The sequence below is a fragment of the Oncorhynchus gorbuscha genome, linkage group LG19 (assembly GCF_021184085.1).
Source record: "Oncorhynchus gorbuscha isolate QuinsamMale2020 ecotype Even-year linkage group LG19, OgorEven_v1.0, whole genome shotgun sequence".
Lineage (NCBI taxonomy): Eukaryota > Metazoa > Chordata > Actinopteri > Salmoniformes > Salmonidae > Oncorhynchus > Oncorhynchus gorbuscha.
The window spans coordinates 22493845-22513822 of NC_060191.1; the positions used below are offsets into that span (position 1 = coordinate 22493845).

General features: G+C 41.7%; 1 protein-coding gene across 1 annotated transcript; it reads right to left on the reverse strand.

Moving 5' to 3' along the window:
• Positions 1-4582: 4582 nt before the first annotated feature.
• LOC124004858 (serine/threonine-protein kinase Nek8-like) lies at positions 4583-19302 on the reverse strand. Its single transcript, XM_046313687.1, has 5 exons — positions 19250-19302; positions 12143-12288; positions 5712-5850; positions 5408-5515; positions 4583-5236 (listed from the first exon to the last, which is right to left on the reverse strand). Exons 2-5 carry the CDS (start codon positions 12286-12288, stop codon positions 4583-4585), a joined length of 1047 nt encoding a protein of 348 aa, XP_046169643.1. The 5' UTR covers positions 19250-19302.
• Between the last annotated feature and the right edge of the window lie 676 nt (positions 19303-19978).

The following is a 19978-nucleotide window of genomic DNA, read 5'->3' on the forward strand; positions in this document are numbered from 1 at the left end:
CTGATGACACTCAGGTGCGCATAACGATGGTGACAGGTGTGACAAAAATATATTTCTGCTACTCTAATTAAGTTGGTAACCAGTTTATAATAGCAATAAGGCACCTCGGGTTTGTGGTATATGGCCAATATACCACGGCTAAGGCTATATCCAGAAGAACAACCCTTAGTCGTGGTATATTGGTCATCTAACATACCCCTCGGACCTTATTGCTTAAATATACTGTATGTACAGCACCAGGGTGGCTGCTGAAAACCATGTTGCCTTAGAACAAAACGGGTTTTCTATTTGTCCTTTCACTCATACTTTACTTTTAATAAAACTTCAGGTCAAGAGTTATGAATGGAACCGGTTTCTAGTGATAGCAAGATTAGGAGATAGAATGAAAAACCTCTTTCAGTCACTGATAATGCAATAGCATATGGGTTGTTCCACCAATTATAGTGCCTTCAGAAAGTATTCATACCCCTTGATTTTCCCCCACATTTTGTGTTCCAGCCTGAATTTAAAAATGATTACATGTAGATTTTTTGTTTGTTACTGGCCTACACACATAATACCCAATAATGTCCAAGTGGAATTATGTTTTTCGAAATGTTTACAAATGTATTAAAAATGAAAAGCTGAACTGACTTGGGTCAATAAGTATTCAACCCCTTTGTTATGGCAAGCCTAAATAGCAGCAAATAATGTAACAGGGTTGAACGTTTATCTTAGAAGGCATTGGATGTCTGATAGCTGTGCTGGTGGTTGCATGCCGACATGGGAATAGATGGGATTCCACTGACTGCAGGAATGCTGAGGTTTGTGTGTTTTTGTGTGCGCACTACTATCTGATCTAGGAATCTCTTGGATGAGCCTGATTATGCATGATACACAGACCCTGTATTAGATGAGTGGAATGTACAGAAAACCACACACTGACCACTGTGACAGGAATTCACATTTGAGTTTCTAGAAGCATGCTGTTATGCAGGTGAATGAGGACCCAAAAGCGACTTAACGAAAACAGAGTCTTTATTCCAGTCTTAGACAAAAGCGATAATCCTGGATATTATCTAGGTGAAAGCAAAAACAGGAAAACTGAAATCCACTCGTCAGTAGAGAGGAATGACTGGAGACGCGACCACAGACTGCAGGTCGCTTCGGGAAGGCACCGGCCGTAGCTGACATTGACACCTGCTCACACGCAGCATCTGAAGAAGGTAAAACACGACAGGGCGGAACAAGGACACAGAACAGCGAACATCATACAAGGATCCGACAAGGACAGAAGCGGAAAACAGAGGGAGAAATAGGGACTCTAATCAGAGGGCAAAATAGGGGACAGGTGTGAAAAAGAGTAAATGAGGTAGTTAGGAGAATGAGGAACAGCTGGGAGCAGGAACGGAACGATAGAGAGAGAGAGAGCGAGAGAGGGAGAGAGGGAGAGAGGGAGGGGGAGAGAGAGGAATAGAAAGAGGGAAAGAACCTAATAAGACCAGCAGAGGGAAACGAATAGAAGGGAAGCACAGAGACAAGACATGATAATCAATGACAAAACATGACACATGCTGAAGTGTATGCTTGTGTAGTGATTCATAAGACGTATGCTATATGTACCTTTTAACACTTCCTGCCGTGGTTGATGATAAGGTATTATAATGTCTGTATGTGTGCTCTTTGGCTTCAGTTGATGGATAACTTGACTTTCACTCCATTATGATGTGGATCTGCTGTCCAGGGTGACGGCGCCAGAAGATGGGAGCTCACTGACAACGTGATATTTCTGATTTCATTTCTCCTCTATCAATGAAGTCTGCACAGTCCAGTGGCCTTATACAATGATTAATAAACAAAAAGATTAGTCAAACAACTGTGAAGTTCCTTCTGACTGGATGAACTGTGTGGGATACCCTTTCTGTATCTGAACATAGCTCTGGTTGGCAGTCTTGCAAAAGGTTATTTTGTACACTGTTGTTGTAAAGAGGATAACAGCATAGTCATGAAAAATTACTTTTATTCTTAAGAGTAAGAAAAATTTGATACAAAGCAATTGCTTATTTCTACACTACCAGTCAAAAGTTTGGACAAGTTACTCATTCAAGGGTTTTTCATAATTTTTTATATTTCAGATTCTTCAAAGTAGCCACCGTTTGCCTTGATGACAGCTTTGTACACTTGGTATTCTCTCAACAAGCTTCATGAGATAGTCACTTGGAAAGCATTTCAATTAACCAGTGTGCCTTAAAAGTACATTTGTGGAATTTCTTTCCTTCTTAATGCATTAGAGACAATCAGTTCTGTTGTGACAAGATAGGGGTGGTATACAGAAGATAGCCCTATTTGGTACAATACCAAGTCCATATTATGGAAAGAACAGCTCAAATAAGCAGAGAAATGACAGTCCATCATTCCTTTAAGACAATACGGAACATTTCAAAAACTTCAAGAAAGTTTCTTCAAGTGCAGTCAGTCGCAAAAACCATCAAGTGCTATGATGAAACTGGCTCTTATGAGCACCATCACAGGAAAGGAAGACTCAGTTACCTCTGCTGCAGAGAATATGTTCATTAGAGTTAACTGCACCTTTAGATTGCAGCCCAAATAAATTCTTCAGAGTTCAAGTAACAGAGACATCTCAACATCAACTGTTCAGAGGAGACTGCTTGAATCAGGCCTTTATGGTCAAATTATTACAAAGAAACCACTACTAAAGGACACCGATAATAAGAAGAGACTTGCTTGAGCCAAGAAACATGAGTAATAGACATTAGACTGGTGGAAATCAGTCCTTTGGTCTGATGAGTCCAAATTGGAGATTTTTGGTTCCATCCGCCGTGTCTTTGTGAGACGCAGAGTTGGTGAACGGATGATCTCTGGATGTGTAGTTTCCACCGTGAAGCATGGAGGAGGATGTGTGATGTTGTGGGGGTGCTTTGCTGGTGACACAGATTTAGTTAGAATTCAAGGCACAATTAACCAGCACCAACTACCACAGCATTCTGCAGCGATACGCCATCCAATCTGGTTTGCGCTTAATGGGTCTATCATTTGTTTTTCCAACAGGACAATGATACAATACACCTCCAGGCTGTGTAAGGGCTATTTGACCAAGAAGGAGAGCAATGCTGCATCAGATGACCTGGCCTCCACAAGCACCCAAGCTCAACCCAATTGAGAAGGTTTGGATTGAGTTGGACTGCAGAGTGAAGGAAAAGCAACCAACAAGTGCTCAGCATATATGGGAACTCCTTCAAGACTGTTGGAAAAACATTCCAGGTGAAGCTGGTTGAGAGAATGCCAAGAGTGTGCAAAGCTGTCAAAGGCTAAGGGTGGCTACTTTGAAGAATCTTAAATGTAAAATATATTTTGATTTGTCGAACACTTTTTTGGTTACCACATAATTCCATGTGTTATTTCATAGTGTTGATGTCTTCACTATTATTCTACGATGTCGAAAATAGTACAAATGAAGGAAAACCCTGGAATTAGTAGGTGTGCCCAAAACTTTTGACTGGTACTGTATGTACACAGTCAAATGTATGATATAGATCTAAAGAGACAACTGATTAGCAAACAGGGATAAGTTTCCCAATACAAAAAGGTTTCAAAACCATTCAAAGATAGTTACTTGATTCCAGGTGCCTCTGTACACTGTCACCTAACCAGATGAGCAACATTGTAACATGATGTAGCATTAGAAGAAGTGGTAGTACTTTCAAGATCATCCCTAAATCCTTAATCAACCTTAACACACTCCAAGGTTTCCTTCTTACCAGTGCAAGACAACTTTTGTTGTTAATATATATATATTGGTCTCACGTAGTGGGATATTGTGTCGCTTTGTTTTTAGGCACAATACATCCGGTATAGTTTCTCTGGACATTAGAATTCTTCCATTAGTTTATCCCACCTCCCAAATATACTCTCCCCCCTCTCCATAAACATGTCAGAATTTTACAATGAAGGATGGAAGGAGAGTGACCAGAGTCAAATCAACTCCCATCTATTTCAGAAGCAGAGTCAAATCAATTCCCAACTATTTCACAACCTCTCAATAACCTACTTATGACTTGTTGTTAAACATCACATTCTCAAACTTGACTATCCTCCCTCCTTCAGTCTCTACCTCATTTTGCTCCCAAGTCTCCACTTCCCCATTCCTTTGCTCATAGCGGCGGATTCGCACCTTTCCCGTTGTGGGGAGTGGGCATGGGAGACCCTTTGGGGCCTCTTTGAAGAGAAGTTGTTTCATGACATCTTGACTGGGTTGAACCATGCCTGATGGAACCACCAGTGCATTACCCTGGTCTACCTTTGGAAGGGGAGATGGTGAGTTCTTGACTTCAGGCTTTGGAGAGGCTGCATGCTCCCATCTTGCCGGGAAGGTGACCGCTGTACAGGTTGTGGTTGCAGTGTCGTCTTGACCTCAGTCATTGGCAAGGCTGCATGCTCCCATCTTGCCGGGAAGGTGACCGCTGTACAGGTTGTGGTTGCAGTGTCGTCTTGACCTCAGTCATTGGCAAAGCTGCATGCTCCCATCTTGCCGGGGAAGGTGACCGCTGTACAGGTTGTGGTTGCAGTGTCGTCTTGACCTCAGTCATTGGCAAAGCTGCATGCTCCCATCTTGCCGGGAAGGTGACCGCTGTACGGGTTGTGGTTGCAGTGTCATCTTGACCTCAGTCATTGGCAAGGCTGCATGCTCCCATCTTGCCGGGGAAGGTGACCGCTGTATGGGTTGTGGTTGCAGTGTCGTCTTGACCTCAATCTTTGGCAAGGCTGTGCACTCAGCTCTTGATAGCGGGGGAGCATGAGGACGTGGCGATGGGTCTTTTACCTCAGTGTGAGGAAAGGGTGTCGGAAGATGTCCTCTTTGTTGCTCCCCGGTGTTGCCACTTCCCCCTGCCCTTCGCATCTCTGGCATGATCCCGGCCATGGTGGCTCGCACTGTGGGGTCGCTCTGCACCATCCTACAGACAGCATTACAGTACTGCTGTCCTTGGAGACTGAGGATCTCATAGATCATAGCCGGACAGACACTAGGGGTGTGCAGCCTGACTCTGGCACAGAGTTCAGCAATGATTTTACCCATAGCCCACACGTCTGAACGCTGGTCTCGTTGGCCCCGCCTCTGCAGGACCTCAGGGGAAGAGTAGGCCTCGTTGCCCATATCCACAGCAGAATTTAGGCCATTGCGGAAGAATTTGGCCAGTCCCATATCAATGATCACAGCTCTGTGAGAATCATGCTCTACCTGGAAGAGATCATTTGAGAGGGGTGGAAAAATATAGTTTTATATCTAATCTAAGCAGTCAGTGTGACAATGTCCTTTATTCCCAACAACAGGTGAACAACTGCTTCTAAAGTCTTGCATCATTAATGAAGAACATTAAAACAACAAAAAATATTTTAATGCCTGTCTCACCATGATGTTCTCAGGCTTGAGGTCCTGATGGACGATATCTTTGCTGTGTAGGTGAAGTAGTCCTTCACACATGCCTGTGATGATGGTGGCCTTTACAGATGGAGTTAACTGTGGGAGATCAAAGGCTTTCATAATCAACTGATGAGTTAACTTGCACTTTTTTGTAATAGGTATGGAAGGCACCCTGAAAATCCTGTATGCTTAGATAGAAAAAATCTAAATATATTTGATAAATAACTATGTGAACTTCCATCAACACTGTCACATGCATGTTTGGTGGCAGCAGTGGGATCCATAGGCCTACCTGTATTTGAGATTGTTGTGATTTGAAGATGGTTGTCTCCAGTTCTTCTCCAAAGATGAACTCCATGGGGATGATCCACTTAGAGTCCTTGAGTGTTGGATTACCCAGAAGCTTCACTATGTTAGGATGAATTGCCTTACTGGAGTCCCAGGTCACAGAGAAAGTGTGAAAGAAAATGGTGAGAAAGGGTTATGAGGGCATTGGAGTCTACAGACAGCACAACTAATCACTTCTGTAGTGACCTTCATCAGCACCCTCATCTTCACATGTATCCCAAAGTAAAGCAAAATCCAAGAAGAGATAATCTTTTCCCCCTTCGTTTCCCACTGGGCTCCCAAGTGGTGCAGCGGTCTAAGCCACTGCATCTCAGTGCTTGATGCGTCACTACAGACACCCTGGTTCGAATCTAGGCTGTATCACAACTCTCCGTGATTGGGAGTTCCATAGGGCTGCGCACAATTGGCCCAGCGTCGTCCAGGTTTGGCCGTATAGGACGTCATTGTTCTTAACCTCTTCAGTCGACCCTCTACTTTTTCGAACATTGTTAAAAATCGCGCAACATTTCAGCGCCCTGCTACTCAGGCCAGGAATATAGTATATGCATATGATTAGTATGTGTGGATAGAAAACACGCAGACGTTTATAAAACTGGTTAAATCACGGCTGTGACTATAACAGAACGTGCGTTTCATCGAAAAGTGCAAGAAAATCTGACCACTGAAAATGGAAATAAATATCCATGCGCTACTTCCAGGAATTGTTCAAAGTGAACCGAATTACATGAGACCGAGGTTTCAGTGCCTACAGCTTCCACACGATGTCTAGAGTCTTGTCATTTGATTCAGCTTTGATTCTTGGTCAAACTGAATCAAGGGAACCGAAACCCTCCGGTCTCCGACCGGATGTTTTGGTCGAGCTCTCTTCAGACATCTTTTCGAGACGGGACAGCTATAGAATTTACATCGCCTCCTGATGAATTTTATCGCTTATTAACGTGTACTAATACCTAAAGTTGCATTACAAAGGTATTTCGAAGTGTTTTGTGAAAGTTTATCGTCGACTTTTTGAAACGCTATTTTTTTCCGTTTATCACACAGTCTTCATAGATCGATATCTAGGCTATATATGGACCAATTTAATCGGAAAAAAGACCCAATAGTGATTATGGGACATCTAGGAGTGCCAACAAAGAAGATGGTCAAAGGTAATGAATGTTTTATATTTTATTTGTGCGGTTTGTGTAGCGACGACTATGCTAATTATTTTGTTTACGTCCCCTGCGGGTCTTTTGGGGTGTTACATGCTATCAGATAATAGCTTCTCATGCTTTCGCCGAAAAGCATTTTAAAAATCTGACTTGTTGCCTGGATTCACAACGAGTGTAGCTTTAATTCAATACCCTGCATGTGTATTTTAATGAACGTTTGAGTTTTAACTAATACTATTAGCATTTAGCGTAGCGCATTTGCATTTCCAGAGCTCTAGATGGGACGCCTGCGTGCCAGGTAGGAGCAAGAGTTAACTGACTTGCCTAATTAAATAAAGGTTAAAATATATATATATATTTTATCATAGACACAAATGAGCTCACTTTAACACCAAAATGAGACACAGATCATTTTCTTATTTTTAAAAATGTCTAGAAACAACCACATACACTATATACAGTGGGGCAAAAAAGTATTTAGTCAGCCACCTATTGTGCAAGTTCTCCCACTTAAAAAGATGAGAGAGGCCTGTAATTTTCATCATAGGTGCACTTCAACTATGACAGACAAAATGAGAAGAAAAAAATAATCTGGAAAATCACATTGTAGGAGTTTTAATGAATTTATTTGCACATTATGGTGGAAAATAAGTATTACACATACCTTTGGTTACGTCGTGTAGCTCATATTCGTTTTATTCAAATCAAAATAATAGATCTAAATTATCTTAAATAATTTAATTCACCTGTACAGGTATCCATGCATGAGACAATGAGATTACAGCTATATCTGAAATAAAACTTGATTTGACTATATTATGACTGCAATTATTTGTATGCTCCTTCTCAAACATGTCTGTTTTCACATAATATTCTCATTGCTGCATTTCTTTTGTGACCAATTGCTGCAACTGGCCCACAACCACATCACGTTCGGCAGGATGTTTTCAGTTATCTAGCTCACTAGAGATTCACTCACTGTAGTCTTTTCAATTATCAAGCCTCTACACAATATTAGCCGTGATTTCAACGAGAAGACTTCAAAATTTTCAACAAAGTAGACTACTAAAAGACTTTTAAAAAACTGGGGTAGGGGGACAATGTACACAGTATATCTAACTTTAGTTGGCTAACAAAAGCGAATGTTATCCATATCATACAAATTCATAACATATGTATTTTCAAATTTGTAACATATTGTATGAATTGCTAGTGTCCGAACAGCAAATGCTGTAAATTTAACTATTTATCAGCTAGTCATCTACTTAACTTAGCTTGCTACCAGAGATTAACATATTTTCTTGTTATTTCTAGTTGTTTGCCAACTATCTAGCAAGCAAGCTAACTTGCTATATGAAACTGAGTAGCTATTTAGCTAGCAGCTAACCATTTACATTTTTTTATTTTTTAGATATAGCTAGCTAGGGGACTAATGTTAGCTAGGCTAGGGGTAAGGGGAAGGGTTAGCTAAAATGCTAAGTAGTTGCAAAATTGACAATTTGCTAAAATACTAATGTCTTCCGTGATGAGATTCAAACACGCAACCTTCAGGTTGTTAGAGGTTCGCGTTATACCCCTACCCATCGACCCCGACTAACCACCCTCATTTTGTTTTTGCCAGAATTAACCTTCTGTCTTATGTAACCATACCAAATGTAACATATTCTAATTTACATTTACATTTAAGTCATTTAGCAGACGCTCTTATCCAGAGCGACTTACAAATTGGGTGTCCTGGATTTACATTTACTATGTTACATCTAGTCTATGAGACCAGGCTAATAGACTGTGTATTCTTAAACTCTGGAATCGTGAAATGTATAGCTAGCTAGTTAACAAGTGTCTATTTAGTGTTGATAATTTTAACTGTCAGTGCCAATATGTGTTTAGGCTAGTTCTTATGATAAACATTTACAATGCATCAGCTGCCAAACTAACAGGACTGCGGGAAAGCTGGGTAGCTAGAGACTAGAGAGGAGGAACAGAATGGCCTTTTTACACGATGTATAGAGTTGTGTCATAGAGGCATGAGAAATTATTGAAAACTAGCCACTTGTGAAATGCATTCAATAAAAAGAACCTCTGATCTCCATCTTGCTAGCTGCTATTTTATCCAAGCAGATATAGTGACCTAGTTCCTCTATGCCAAACGTATGTTCTATTACATACAGACGCTGTTAAGTTAGAGCATGGAACGATGTACGCTGAGAGTCGGGAAGCAAGTTCAGGGAGTGAGTGTTTTAATAAATAAATACAACGTAAGACAATAATAAACATGAACAACGCACAGACATGACACAGGAACAATAAACGCCTGGGGAAGGAACTAAAGGGAGTGACATATAAAGGAAGGTAATCAGAGAAGTGCTGGATTCCAGGTGAGTCTGATGCACAGGTGCGCGTAACGATGATGACAGGTGTGCGCCATAACGAGCAGCCTGGTGACCTAGAGGCCGGAGAGGGAGTACATGTGAAAGTACACCCTCCCGACGCGCTGCTCTAGCCGCAGAACGCCGACCAAAATGACGATCCAGGGGATCCGGAGCGGACCGGTTACCTCTGCTGAGGTGCTGGAAACCTATCAATCTGGCTGAGCAGGGAGAATGGCGACCTAGTGCCGGAGAGAAAGCATACGTGACGGTACCCCCCTCCCCGGCGCGTTCGGCTCCAGCCGCAGGTGGCCAACCAAAGGGACGACCCCGGGATCAGGAGCGGACCGTCACCCCTGCTGATGCATGGTAACCTGACAAACCAACTGAGGCACAAGAGCCGGCGGAAGCAGGCGAGTCTGGGGGAGGCAGGGGAGCCTGGTGGAGGCAGGGCAAGCCTGGCGGAGGCAGGGGAGGCAGGGGTGCCTGGCGAGCCGGCGGAGGGATGAAAGATTGTAGCGGCTCCCGGACCCGTCGTCATTCCACCTGACACAAAAAACACACTCCCTGATGCTTCCCTTAGGTGTGGCGTTATTCTGTGACGATGTGTGCTGAGAGTCGGGAAGCAAGTTCAGGGAGTGTGTGTTTTAATAAATAAGCACACCATAATACAAAATAAGAACCATAAATGCAGACATGACACATAAACAATAACGCCTGGGGAAGGAACCAAAGGGAGTGACATATAAAGGGAAGGTAATCAGGGAAGGGATGGAGTCCAAGAGAGTCTGATGATAAACAGGTGCGTGTAATGATGGTGACACATGTGCGCCATAACGAGCAGCCTGGTGACCTAGAGGCCGGAGGGAGCACGTGACAGAGCATTTGTATTCCCACCACTCGCACCACTCAGAGCGAGAGAGAGGGGAGAGGGTCTACAGATGAGACAGCCTGGGCTCCAGAGACCACGGCAGACACCGTAACCACCACTCACACAACAACAGCAGCTACCACAGTCATATACATTTTGTGAATAGCGTAGCGTGAGGTAAAATTCAGTGTTATATTGATACAAGATGTGGATATCAGTGATAAAAAAGTTCTGCAGTAGTATCGTGATAATTTCACATGCTGTAACGTCTGCTTCCAACTCACACTCTCAAACACACAGATCCCCTGAACGCAGCTTACTCTCCAGATCCCAATCACCTGAATTCTGATCACCTGTTCACACACCTGTATGTCATTTACACACATTATTTAGTTCAGTTCATTACACCCCATCATTGTGAGGCATTGTTTTTGTACACATTCTAGTCAGAGCGCTGTTTAATTCCATATTAGTCCTCCTGTGTGTCGTAGTTTTTGGCCATCCTCACTGACAAGGTTTTTGGCCTGTTGACCTTCTGCCTGTCCCTGGACCCTGCCACCTCCTGTGTTTTCCTTTACCAAATAAAACACCTACCCTGCGCTTGAAACCAGCACTCTGTCTCCCATCATACTCATTACACAGGCATTGTTTTGTGGGTAATATTTTGGCATCAGGACAACCCTAATAGTAATAAAGCTAAGCATCAATACAGTTAAATATCGGGATATAATCTTTGACGCTATATTGTATCATTTTGACAATGTCGCAATATAATTTTGGGTGCTAGTTGGCTGTACCTGCACCAAAACTCCAGTATTTTTTTCTTCATTGCTTGTTCTCCCTCTTCTTTTTAAAAAGGGAGCCAATTTTTTCAACACTTATTTCCGTGACTGATCAAAACTTGTTTTCGCATGGGCTCTCATCTCTCTGCAGCAGACATATGGTCGGTGAGCAATATGTTTGGAATATCGAAGAAAAAATAAAATCTCAGTATGGAATTACAATACATATAGAATAGTGAGAATCACAAAAGCATATCGTATCACGATAATATTGTATCATGAGGTCCCTGGCAATTCCCAGCCCTAATCCCTATAAATTATGTAATTTAATTTGGGTTCATCTGCATTTCAGGTGAACCCCAGGTTCATTTTGACACATGTAAGATGTTTACAATCATCTGTTCAAGTGTGAAGTTGGTACAGTTTGTACCTGGTAGGTGCTGACTGACAACTTTTTAGACAGCTCCCCCAGGCATTTTGCAGGGAGTTTTCCACTTTGGCTCCGTCTAAATAGGGTGGCGAAACGTTTGTGGTTTACCCAATAAATTACTGGGAGCCTGTATATAGTGTTTGACTCTATTTTTAAATAGCATACAGTTTTACTTGCCGTCAGTCAGCACCTCTACCAACTTTTGTTATTGTGTGCGCCAGCCCTTTTTATATGGGGTTAATGACAGCACTTTCAATTTCACACCTATTTTAGATAAGGCCATATTTGGACTTTTTGATATTTTACAAGCAATACTATTTTGTATTAAAAGCAATCTAACCTCTTCTCAGTCATTATCTTTGTATTTTTGACAATGTTGTATAAAACAACCCCATTAAACATTAAAAGTTGTTAACATTTAAGGAATCTGTTGTTGTGATACTTGAATGTGTTTAATGAATGCACATTTTTATAATGCATCTCCTTAATGCTCAAAAGGCATTTCTGGTGCAATAAATTAGCTCATGAGGATACAATGATAAGATCTCATCTATTTCTCATGCTTCTCAAATGGAAGTCTCAATCCGAGCTCATTTGTCTCAAGAAAGTTTCAAGAATTCATTCTCTTAGGAGAAACAGTTCAGATAAATGATACAAATTTGAGATCTCCCATATTTCTACAGAGATGAAAAAAGAAGCAAAATACTTCCCCTCTGTGCTGATATCACCATTTAGCAACCTACCATGATAGCACATTGTCTGTCATACTCACTTGTATACTTGACACTCTCTCTCCAGGTCTCTCCTATTGATTAAGTGTTGTGGCACCTTCTTGATTGCAGCCCAGGTGTCATTGTACTTCTCCCTGTAGATCTTCCCAAAGCAGCCAGCAGCAAGAGTTTTGGTGGAGTACTCCATCTAGGGGGTTTGGTGGGCAGTGGGGTCAAGATCTGATAGAAATGTGACCAAAAACTACTAAAGCATTGACCTCTGCATAACAATTGTTATAGTACTATTGTAAGGTTAAAGTACACCCTACAAAGTCAATTCTCTCATAGTTACAAAGACAAAGAGAATTCCGAAGAAAATCATGGAGTGGATGAGAAGGGTTTGTCTGTTGACTACAAACTAAAGCAAACAATATTGCAACTGTAGAACCGAGAAATTCTACAGACAGTGGCCGTGTCCGAATAGCCTACCCATACTTGCGTCCTAAATAGTAGGTTGTTTGAGTATGTGAAAAAAATAAAGTTTAATAGTATGCAGCATTTCAAAAATCAAGTATGTTTTAAATGCCCAGATGTCATTCTCAGTTTGGCTTTGACAACTGCTGAACAATTAGATATACGCATGGTGGAAAAAGTACCCAATTGTCATAATTGAGTAAAAGTAAAGATAGCTTAATAGAAAATGACTAAAGTAAAAGTCCAGCAAAATACTACTTGAGTAAAAGTATGAATGAAACTGGTTTTAAATGAACTTGCGAGGGGTGGGGGTGTGTCAATTTGTCAATAACAGCTGGTGCGCAATGTCTAATATTAAAGAAATCTTCAGTTATGGCTCGCCTGAGGTAGAGTACCTCATGATAAGCTGTAGACCACACTATCTATAAAGAGTGTTTTCATCTATATTATTCGTAGCCGTCTATTTACCACCACAAACTGATGCTGGCACTAAGACCGCTCTCAACGAGCTGTAAAAGGCCATAAGCAAACAAGAAACTGCTCATCCAGAAGCAGCACTCCTAGTGGCCAGGGACTTTAATGCAGGCAAACTTAAATCCGTTTTACCTCATTTCTACCAGCATGTCACATGTGCAACCTGAGGAAAGAATACTCTTAGCCACCTTTACTCCACACACAGAGACGCATACAAAGCTCTCCTTGCCGTCCATTTGGTTAACATGAATATAATTCTATCCTCTTGATTCCTGCTTACAAGCAAAAACTAAAGTAGGAAGTACCAGTGACTAGCTCAATACGGAAGTGGTCAGATGAAGTCGATGCTACGCTACAGGACTGTTTTGCTAGTACAGACTGGAATATGTTCCGTTGTTTATCCAATGACATTGAGGAGTATACCACATTATTGATGAAGCCGGTGACTAAGTGCATAGACGACATTGTCCCCACAGTGACCGTGTGTACATGTCCCAACCAGAAGCCATGGATTACAGGCAACATCTGCACCGAGCTAAAGGCTAGATCTGCCTGCTTTCAAGGAGTGGGACACTAATCCGGAAGCTTATAAGAAATCTCACGATGCCCTCAGACGAACCATTAAACAGGCAAAGCGTCACTACAGGACTAAGATTGAATCCTAATACTCCGGCTCTGACGCTCGTCGGATGTGGCAGGGCTTGCAAACAATTACAAAGGGAAACCCAGATGCGAGCTGCCCAGTGACTCGATCATACCAGACAAGCTAAATGCCTTTTATGTTCGCTTCGAGGCAAGCAACACTGAAGCATGCATGAGAGCACCAGCTGTTCCGGACAACTGTGTGATCACGCTCTCCGTAGCCGATGTGAGCAAGACCTTTAAAAAGGTCAACATTCACAAGGCCGTGGGGCCAGGCGGATTACCAGGACGTGTACTCAGAGAATGCGCATACCAACTGGCAAGTGTCTTCACTGACATTTTAAAACTCTCCCATACCCAGTCTGTAATACCTACATGTTTCAAGCAGACCACCATAGTCCCTGTTCCCAAGAAAGCGAAGGGAACGTGCCGAAATGACTACCGCCCCGTAGCACTCACATCGGTAGCCATGAAGTGCTTTGAAAGGCTGGTCATGACTCACATAAACACCATCAAAACCTCAAACCCTAGACCCATTCCAATTCGCATACCGCCCCAGCATTCAGTGTTCTCAGCGTTCAACACCATAGCGTTCAACATCATAGTTTCCACAAAGCTCATCACTAAGCTAAGGACCCTGGGACTAAACACTACCTCTGCAACTGGATCCTGGGCTGCCCCCAGGTGGTAAGGGTAAGCAACAACACATCGGCCACGCTGATCTTCAACACTGAGGTCTCTCAGGGGTGCATGCTTAGTCCCCTTCTCTACTCCCTGTTCACCCACGACTGCGTGGCCAAGCACGACTCCAACACCATTAAGTTTGCTGACGACACAACAACCTGACCAACAACAACGAGAAAGCCTATAGGGAGGAGGTCAGAGACCTGGCAGTCTGGTGCCAGGACAACCTCTTCCTCAATGTGGGCAAGACAAAAGGAGCTGATCATGGACTACTGGCAAAGGAGGGCCGAACAGGCCCCCATTAACATTGACGGGCTGTAGTGGAGCGGGTTGAGAGTTTCAAGTTCCTTGGTGTCCACATCACCAACAAACTATCATGGTCCATGCACACCAAGACAGTCGTGAAGAGGGCACGACAACACCTTTCCCCCTCGGGAGACTGAAAAGATTTGGTATGCGTCCCCAGATCCTTAAAAAGTTGTACAACTGCACCATCGAGAGCATCCTGACCGGTTGCATCACTGCTTGGTATGGCAACTACTCGGGATCCGACTGTAAGGTGCTACAGAAGGTAGTGCGTACGGCCCAGTATATCACTGGGACCAAGCTTCCTGCCATCCAGGAGTTATATACTAGGCAGTGTCAGAGGAAGGCACGAAAAATTGTCAAAGACTCCATTCATCCAAGTCATAGCCTGTTCTCTCTGCTAGCGCACAGCAAGCGGTACCGGAGCGCCAAGTCTGGGTCCAAAAGGCTCCTTAACAATTTCTACCCCCAAACCACAAGACTGCTGAACAATTCATCAAATGGCCACCTGGACTATTTACATTGACACCCCCCTCTGTTTTACACTGCTGCCACTCGCTGTTTGTTATCTATGCATAGTCACTTTAGCCCTACCTACATGTACAAATAACCTTGACTAACCTCTACCCCCGCACACTGACACGATATCTGTATATATATAGCCTCGTTATTGTGTTAATTTTTATTAAAATATTTTACTTTAGTTTATTTAGTAAATATTTGAACTTTCTTGAGCTGCGTTGTTGGTTAAGGGCTTAAGTAAGCAAGCATTTCATGGAAAGGTCTACACTTGTATTTGGCGCATGTGACAAATGCATTTTTATTTTATTTGAAAGTATCAAATTTAAAACTGCTAAAATATACTTAAGTATCAAAAATAAAATTATAAATAATTTCAAATTCTTCATATTAAGCAAAACAGACTGTACATTTATTTTTAAATTGTACGGACAGCCAGGGGCACACTCCAACGTAATTTACAAACAAAGCATTTGTGTTTAGTGAGTCGCCAGATCAGAGTCAGTAAGGATGACCAGGATGTTCTGTTCCTATCCTGCCAAGCATTCAAAATGTAATGAAAATGCATGGAGTAAAAAGTAAATACTTTTCTTTAGGAATATAGTGAAGTAAAAGTTGTCAGAAATAAAAAAGTAAAGTAAAAATACAGCATAACTACTTAAGTAGTTCTTGAATGTAGGTTACTTTACACCACAGGATGTGGGTGGGGATGCCCCAGCGGAATCAGCGAATAGCGGGAAACAACGCGCATGACCCATTGTCAGTATGAGAAAATCAAATGTTTTAATATGTGAATTTTTGAAAATCGAATATGGTTTAAATTCGATGCACACTATTCCACAATGAATTGGAAGAGGTGGGCTGCGAGTGAAAGGCCCCAGGTCTCTTCAAATAGCCAAACAAGATTAGGATACTTAATTGTGAAGATGCCAAATAGCGAAGGTTCTGTGGTAGTGTTCATATGTAGGCTAAGTAGTTTTTGTTTTCCTTAAAATGATCACGAGTATTGCATCGTAGGCTACTTCTTTGAAAACAGAAGTTTTATTTATTTTTTAATCCAAAATGGATTTCTGTTTTCTCATTGAAAAGTTGTTATTGTTCGCTTGGCCTTCCTCTGAGCTTTTTAAACTAAATAGGCCTACTAAAGCATCTTTTGATTTCTTTCACTAATAAATATGTTGAAATGGAACCAAATTATATTTTTCTGTCTTCAGTCCTTTTTAAATAGGAGAGATGCTGTATGGGCTATGGGGTCGAATGTGATTAGGCAGACTGAGTAGGCCTATAACTCCATTCCTATTCTATTCCGAGTTTACAGAAATTAATCAAATGGGAAATCAGGCTGGTTAATAGGATGCATGTCTGTTGAATTCGGAAAAAATCTACCTGCACTCGGTCCCGCCCCACCTACCCAGCCAGTCAGGAGCTGCTCCTGCGTTGCAGCCGTGACATACTTTTTACTAAATGGTACGTGCTAAATATTATGCAACGATGAGTACATAGTATGCAGTTTAAGTATGTAGTGTGGGTATTCGGACACTATACTACCAATTTCTCATATATTAAGGTGGAAATTATATTAATTCTAAACTGGTATTCTAATCCAATCAATACCAACCAACAACAATTGAGGCACTCCCAGATTCCTGATAGCGCAGTACCCTATTTATGCCAGCGGGGTAAAATGATGTCAAACAGGTTATTTCATACTCTGCACAGAAACAAAAAGTCACATCCTGTGTTGTGTCATCCATTTGCATAGTAACAATATACACTGAGTGTACAAAACTGACCAGGTGAAATCTATGATCCCTTGAGGTCACCTGTTAATCCACTTCAAATCAGTGTAGATGAAGGGCAGGAGACAGGTTAAAGAAGGATTTTTATGAGACATGAATGAATGGAGGGTGGATGGGCAAGACAAAATATTAAAGTGCCTTTGAAAGGGGTATGTTAGCAGGTGCCAGGCGCACTGGTTTGAGTGTGTCAAGAACGGCAACACTACTTGGGTTTTTAACACTCAACAGTTTCCCATGTGAATTAAGAATGGTCCACCACCCAAAATACATCCAGCCAATTTGACACAACTGTGGAAAGTATTGGAGTCAACATGGGCCAGCATCCCTACACATTGTAGAGTCCACGCCCCAACGAATTGAGGCTGTTCTGAGGGCAAAGGGGGGTGCAACTTAATAGTAGGAAGGTGTTCCTAATGTTTTGTACACTCAGTGGAGATTAGACAGAGACATAGCAAGACATAAAGTATGTATAGGAGGAAAGCTGTCTGAGGGACAGCCATCAAGATAGGTAAATACCTTTCAGAGACCATTTGTGGCCTGCCATCAAATATAATGTGACCCCTACTTCTGTTCCCAACACTACAACTATTTGAAAAGATTTGATTTTGGGAGTGACAACGCATTATAATAATGAATTCATAGCTCATGCTATTTAAGCAAAAGAGTGAATTGCTAAACTATGAGCATGTACAGTGTCTTCGGAAAATATCCGTACCCTTTGACTTATTCCACATTTTGTTGTTACAGCCTGAAATCAAAATGAATAAAATTGTACACAATTCTTACCCATCTACACACACAATAGCTCATAATTACAAAGTTAAAACATTTTTAATTTTGCAAATGTATTGAAAATGAAATCCAGAAATACATATCTCATTAACAAGAGTATTCACACCCCTTAGTCAATACTTTGTAGAAAGCATTTGGCAGCGATTATATTTTTTTGTAAAAAAACAAAACCATTTAACCTTATTTAACTAGGCAAGTCAGTTGAGAACAAATTCTTATTTACAATGACGGCCTACCCTGGCCAAACCTGGAGGGCGCTGGGCCAATTGCGGGCTATGCACTATGGGACTCCCCATCACAGCCGGATGTGATACAGCCTGGATACGAACCAGGGTGTCTGTAGTGACACCTTAAGCACTGAGATGGCGTGCCTTGAGGCGTCACTAGTGTGAGTCTTTCTGGGTAAGTCTAAGAGCTTTCCACACTTGTATTGTGCAACATTTGCCCATTATTCTTTTCAAAATTCTTCAAGCGCTGCCAAATTGGTTGTTGATCATTGCTAGACAACCATTTTCAGGTCTTGCCATAGATTTGCAAGTAGATTTAATTAAGTCAAAACTGTAAATTGGCCACTCAGGAACATTCACTGTCTTCTTGGTAAGCAACTCCAGTGTAGATCTGGTCTTGTGTTTTAGGTTATTGTCCTGCTGCAATTACAAGCATACCCATAACATGATGCAGCCACCACTATGCTTGAACATATGGAGAGTGGTACTCAGTAATGTGTTGTATTGGATTTGCCCCAAACAAAAAGTTAATTGCTTTGCCACATCTTTTGCAGTATTACTTTAGTGCCTTCTTGAAACAGGATTCACATTTTGGAATATGTTTTACTCTGTACAGACTTCCTTCTTTTAACTCTGTCAATTAGGTTAGTATTGTGGAGTAATTACAATGTTGTTGATCCATCCTTAGTTTTCTCCCATCATAGACATTCAACTCTGTAATTGTTTTAAAGTCAGCCCATGCAACCTATTATGTGACTTGTTAAACATATATTTACTCCTGAACTTAATTTAGGCTTGCCATAACAAAAGGTGTTGAATAGTTGACAAGACATTTCAGATTTTCATTTTTTATTTTATTGCAAAAAACATTGATATTATGAGGTATTGTGTGTAGGCCAGTGAATAAAAATCGAAATATTTTTTTTAAATTCAGGGTGTAACACAACAAAATGTAGAAAAAGTCAAGCGGGGTGAATACTTTCTGAACCCAGTGTAAATATACAGGAATGAAAATGACTTTACGCTGACACCTCTAGAAACCAGATATACATGTTTTTTTAATGCCTCATGATAGGCAATAACATTTGCAATCCTCTCGAGTAGCTACTTACATTTAATTGGATATTGATACAACATATTCATATAAAATCACAATTTCCTTTGTTCTACTTTAAAAAGGAAAGTTGATTAACTGAATGCTTGTTATAAATGGGAAATGCAGTTTATATCTTAAAAAATTAAATAATCTTACCTCTACCTCAGTCAGTTTAGTTCAGGAATGGCTGCTGTCTTGCTGTGTCAGGTTTAAACATGAGAGAACACAGTTGTCTGTGTTTTTGACCTCTCCTCTGCCCCACCCCTAAAGTATTAACGCCCCTTTATTTGGTGTCATACTGTGATGAAACTGTGGGACAGCTTGTAAGAAAAGACATGTCCAAATAATTAACTAATTGCTCATACCTGCTCCTGCTTGCTAAACTCTGCCCGGGACTCTGATATAAGGCAGAGAAACTGATATAAGGCAGGGCCGAGAGCGCAGGCAGGTCTTGACGGGGGAGCTGGTGCTTTGATGTATATTGTGTTTTGTAAACCTTGCTAGTATCCGCAGTTCACGTTTTTTAGGGTGTCTGCTGGTGTGTTCCATAACCAGCCTTTCAAAGCACTTCATGATTAGATGCGAGGGCCACAGAGTGGTAATCATTGTGGCAAGAAGCCTTAGAGTTCTTGGGAACAGGAATGATGGCAGTCATTTTAAGATGTTGGGATTACAGACTGGGACACGGAGAGGTTGAAAATGACCATGAATATGCCTTCCAGCTGATCTGTGAATGCGCTGAGAACTCGCCCTGGAACACTCTCCGGCCCACGGCCTTGCCAGTGTTGATCTCATAAAATAACTTAAATCACGTCGGCCTCGAAAGCGCGAGATCAGTCCTCTGGGTCGGTGGGGGCCCTCATGCACAGTACAGTGTTAATGTCT

Coding starts and splice junctions, on each gene's coding strand:
- LOC124004858 (XM_046313687.1), bottom strand. CDS start 12,288: ATGGAGTACTCCACCAAAACTCTTGCTGCTGGCTGCTTTGGGAAGATC. Junction 5,516..5,711: donor CACAACAATCTCAAATACAG/GTAGGCCTATGG, acceptor GATCTCCCACAG/TTAACTCCATCTGTAAAGGC. Junction 5,237..5,407: donor TCAAGCCTGAGAACATCATG/GTGAGACAGGCA, acceptor GATCTCTTCCAG/GTAGAGCATGATTCTCACAG.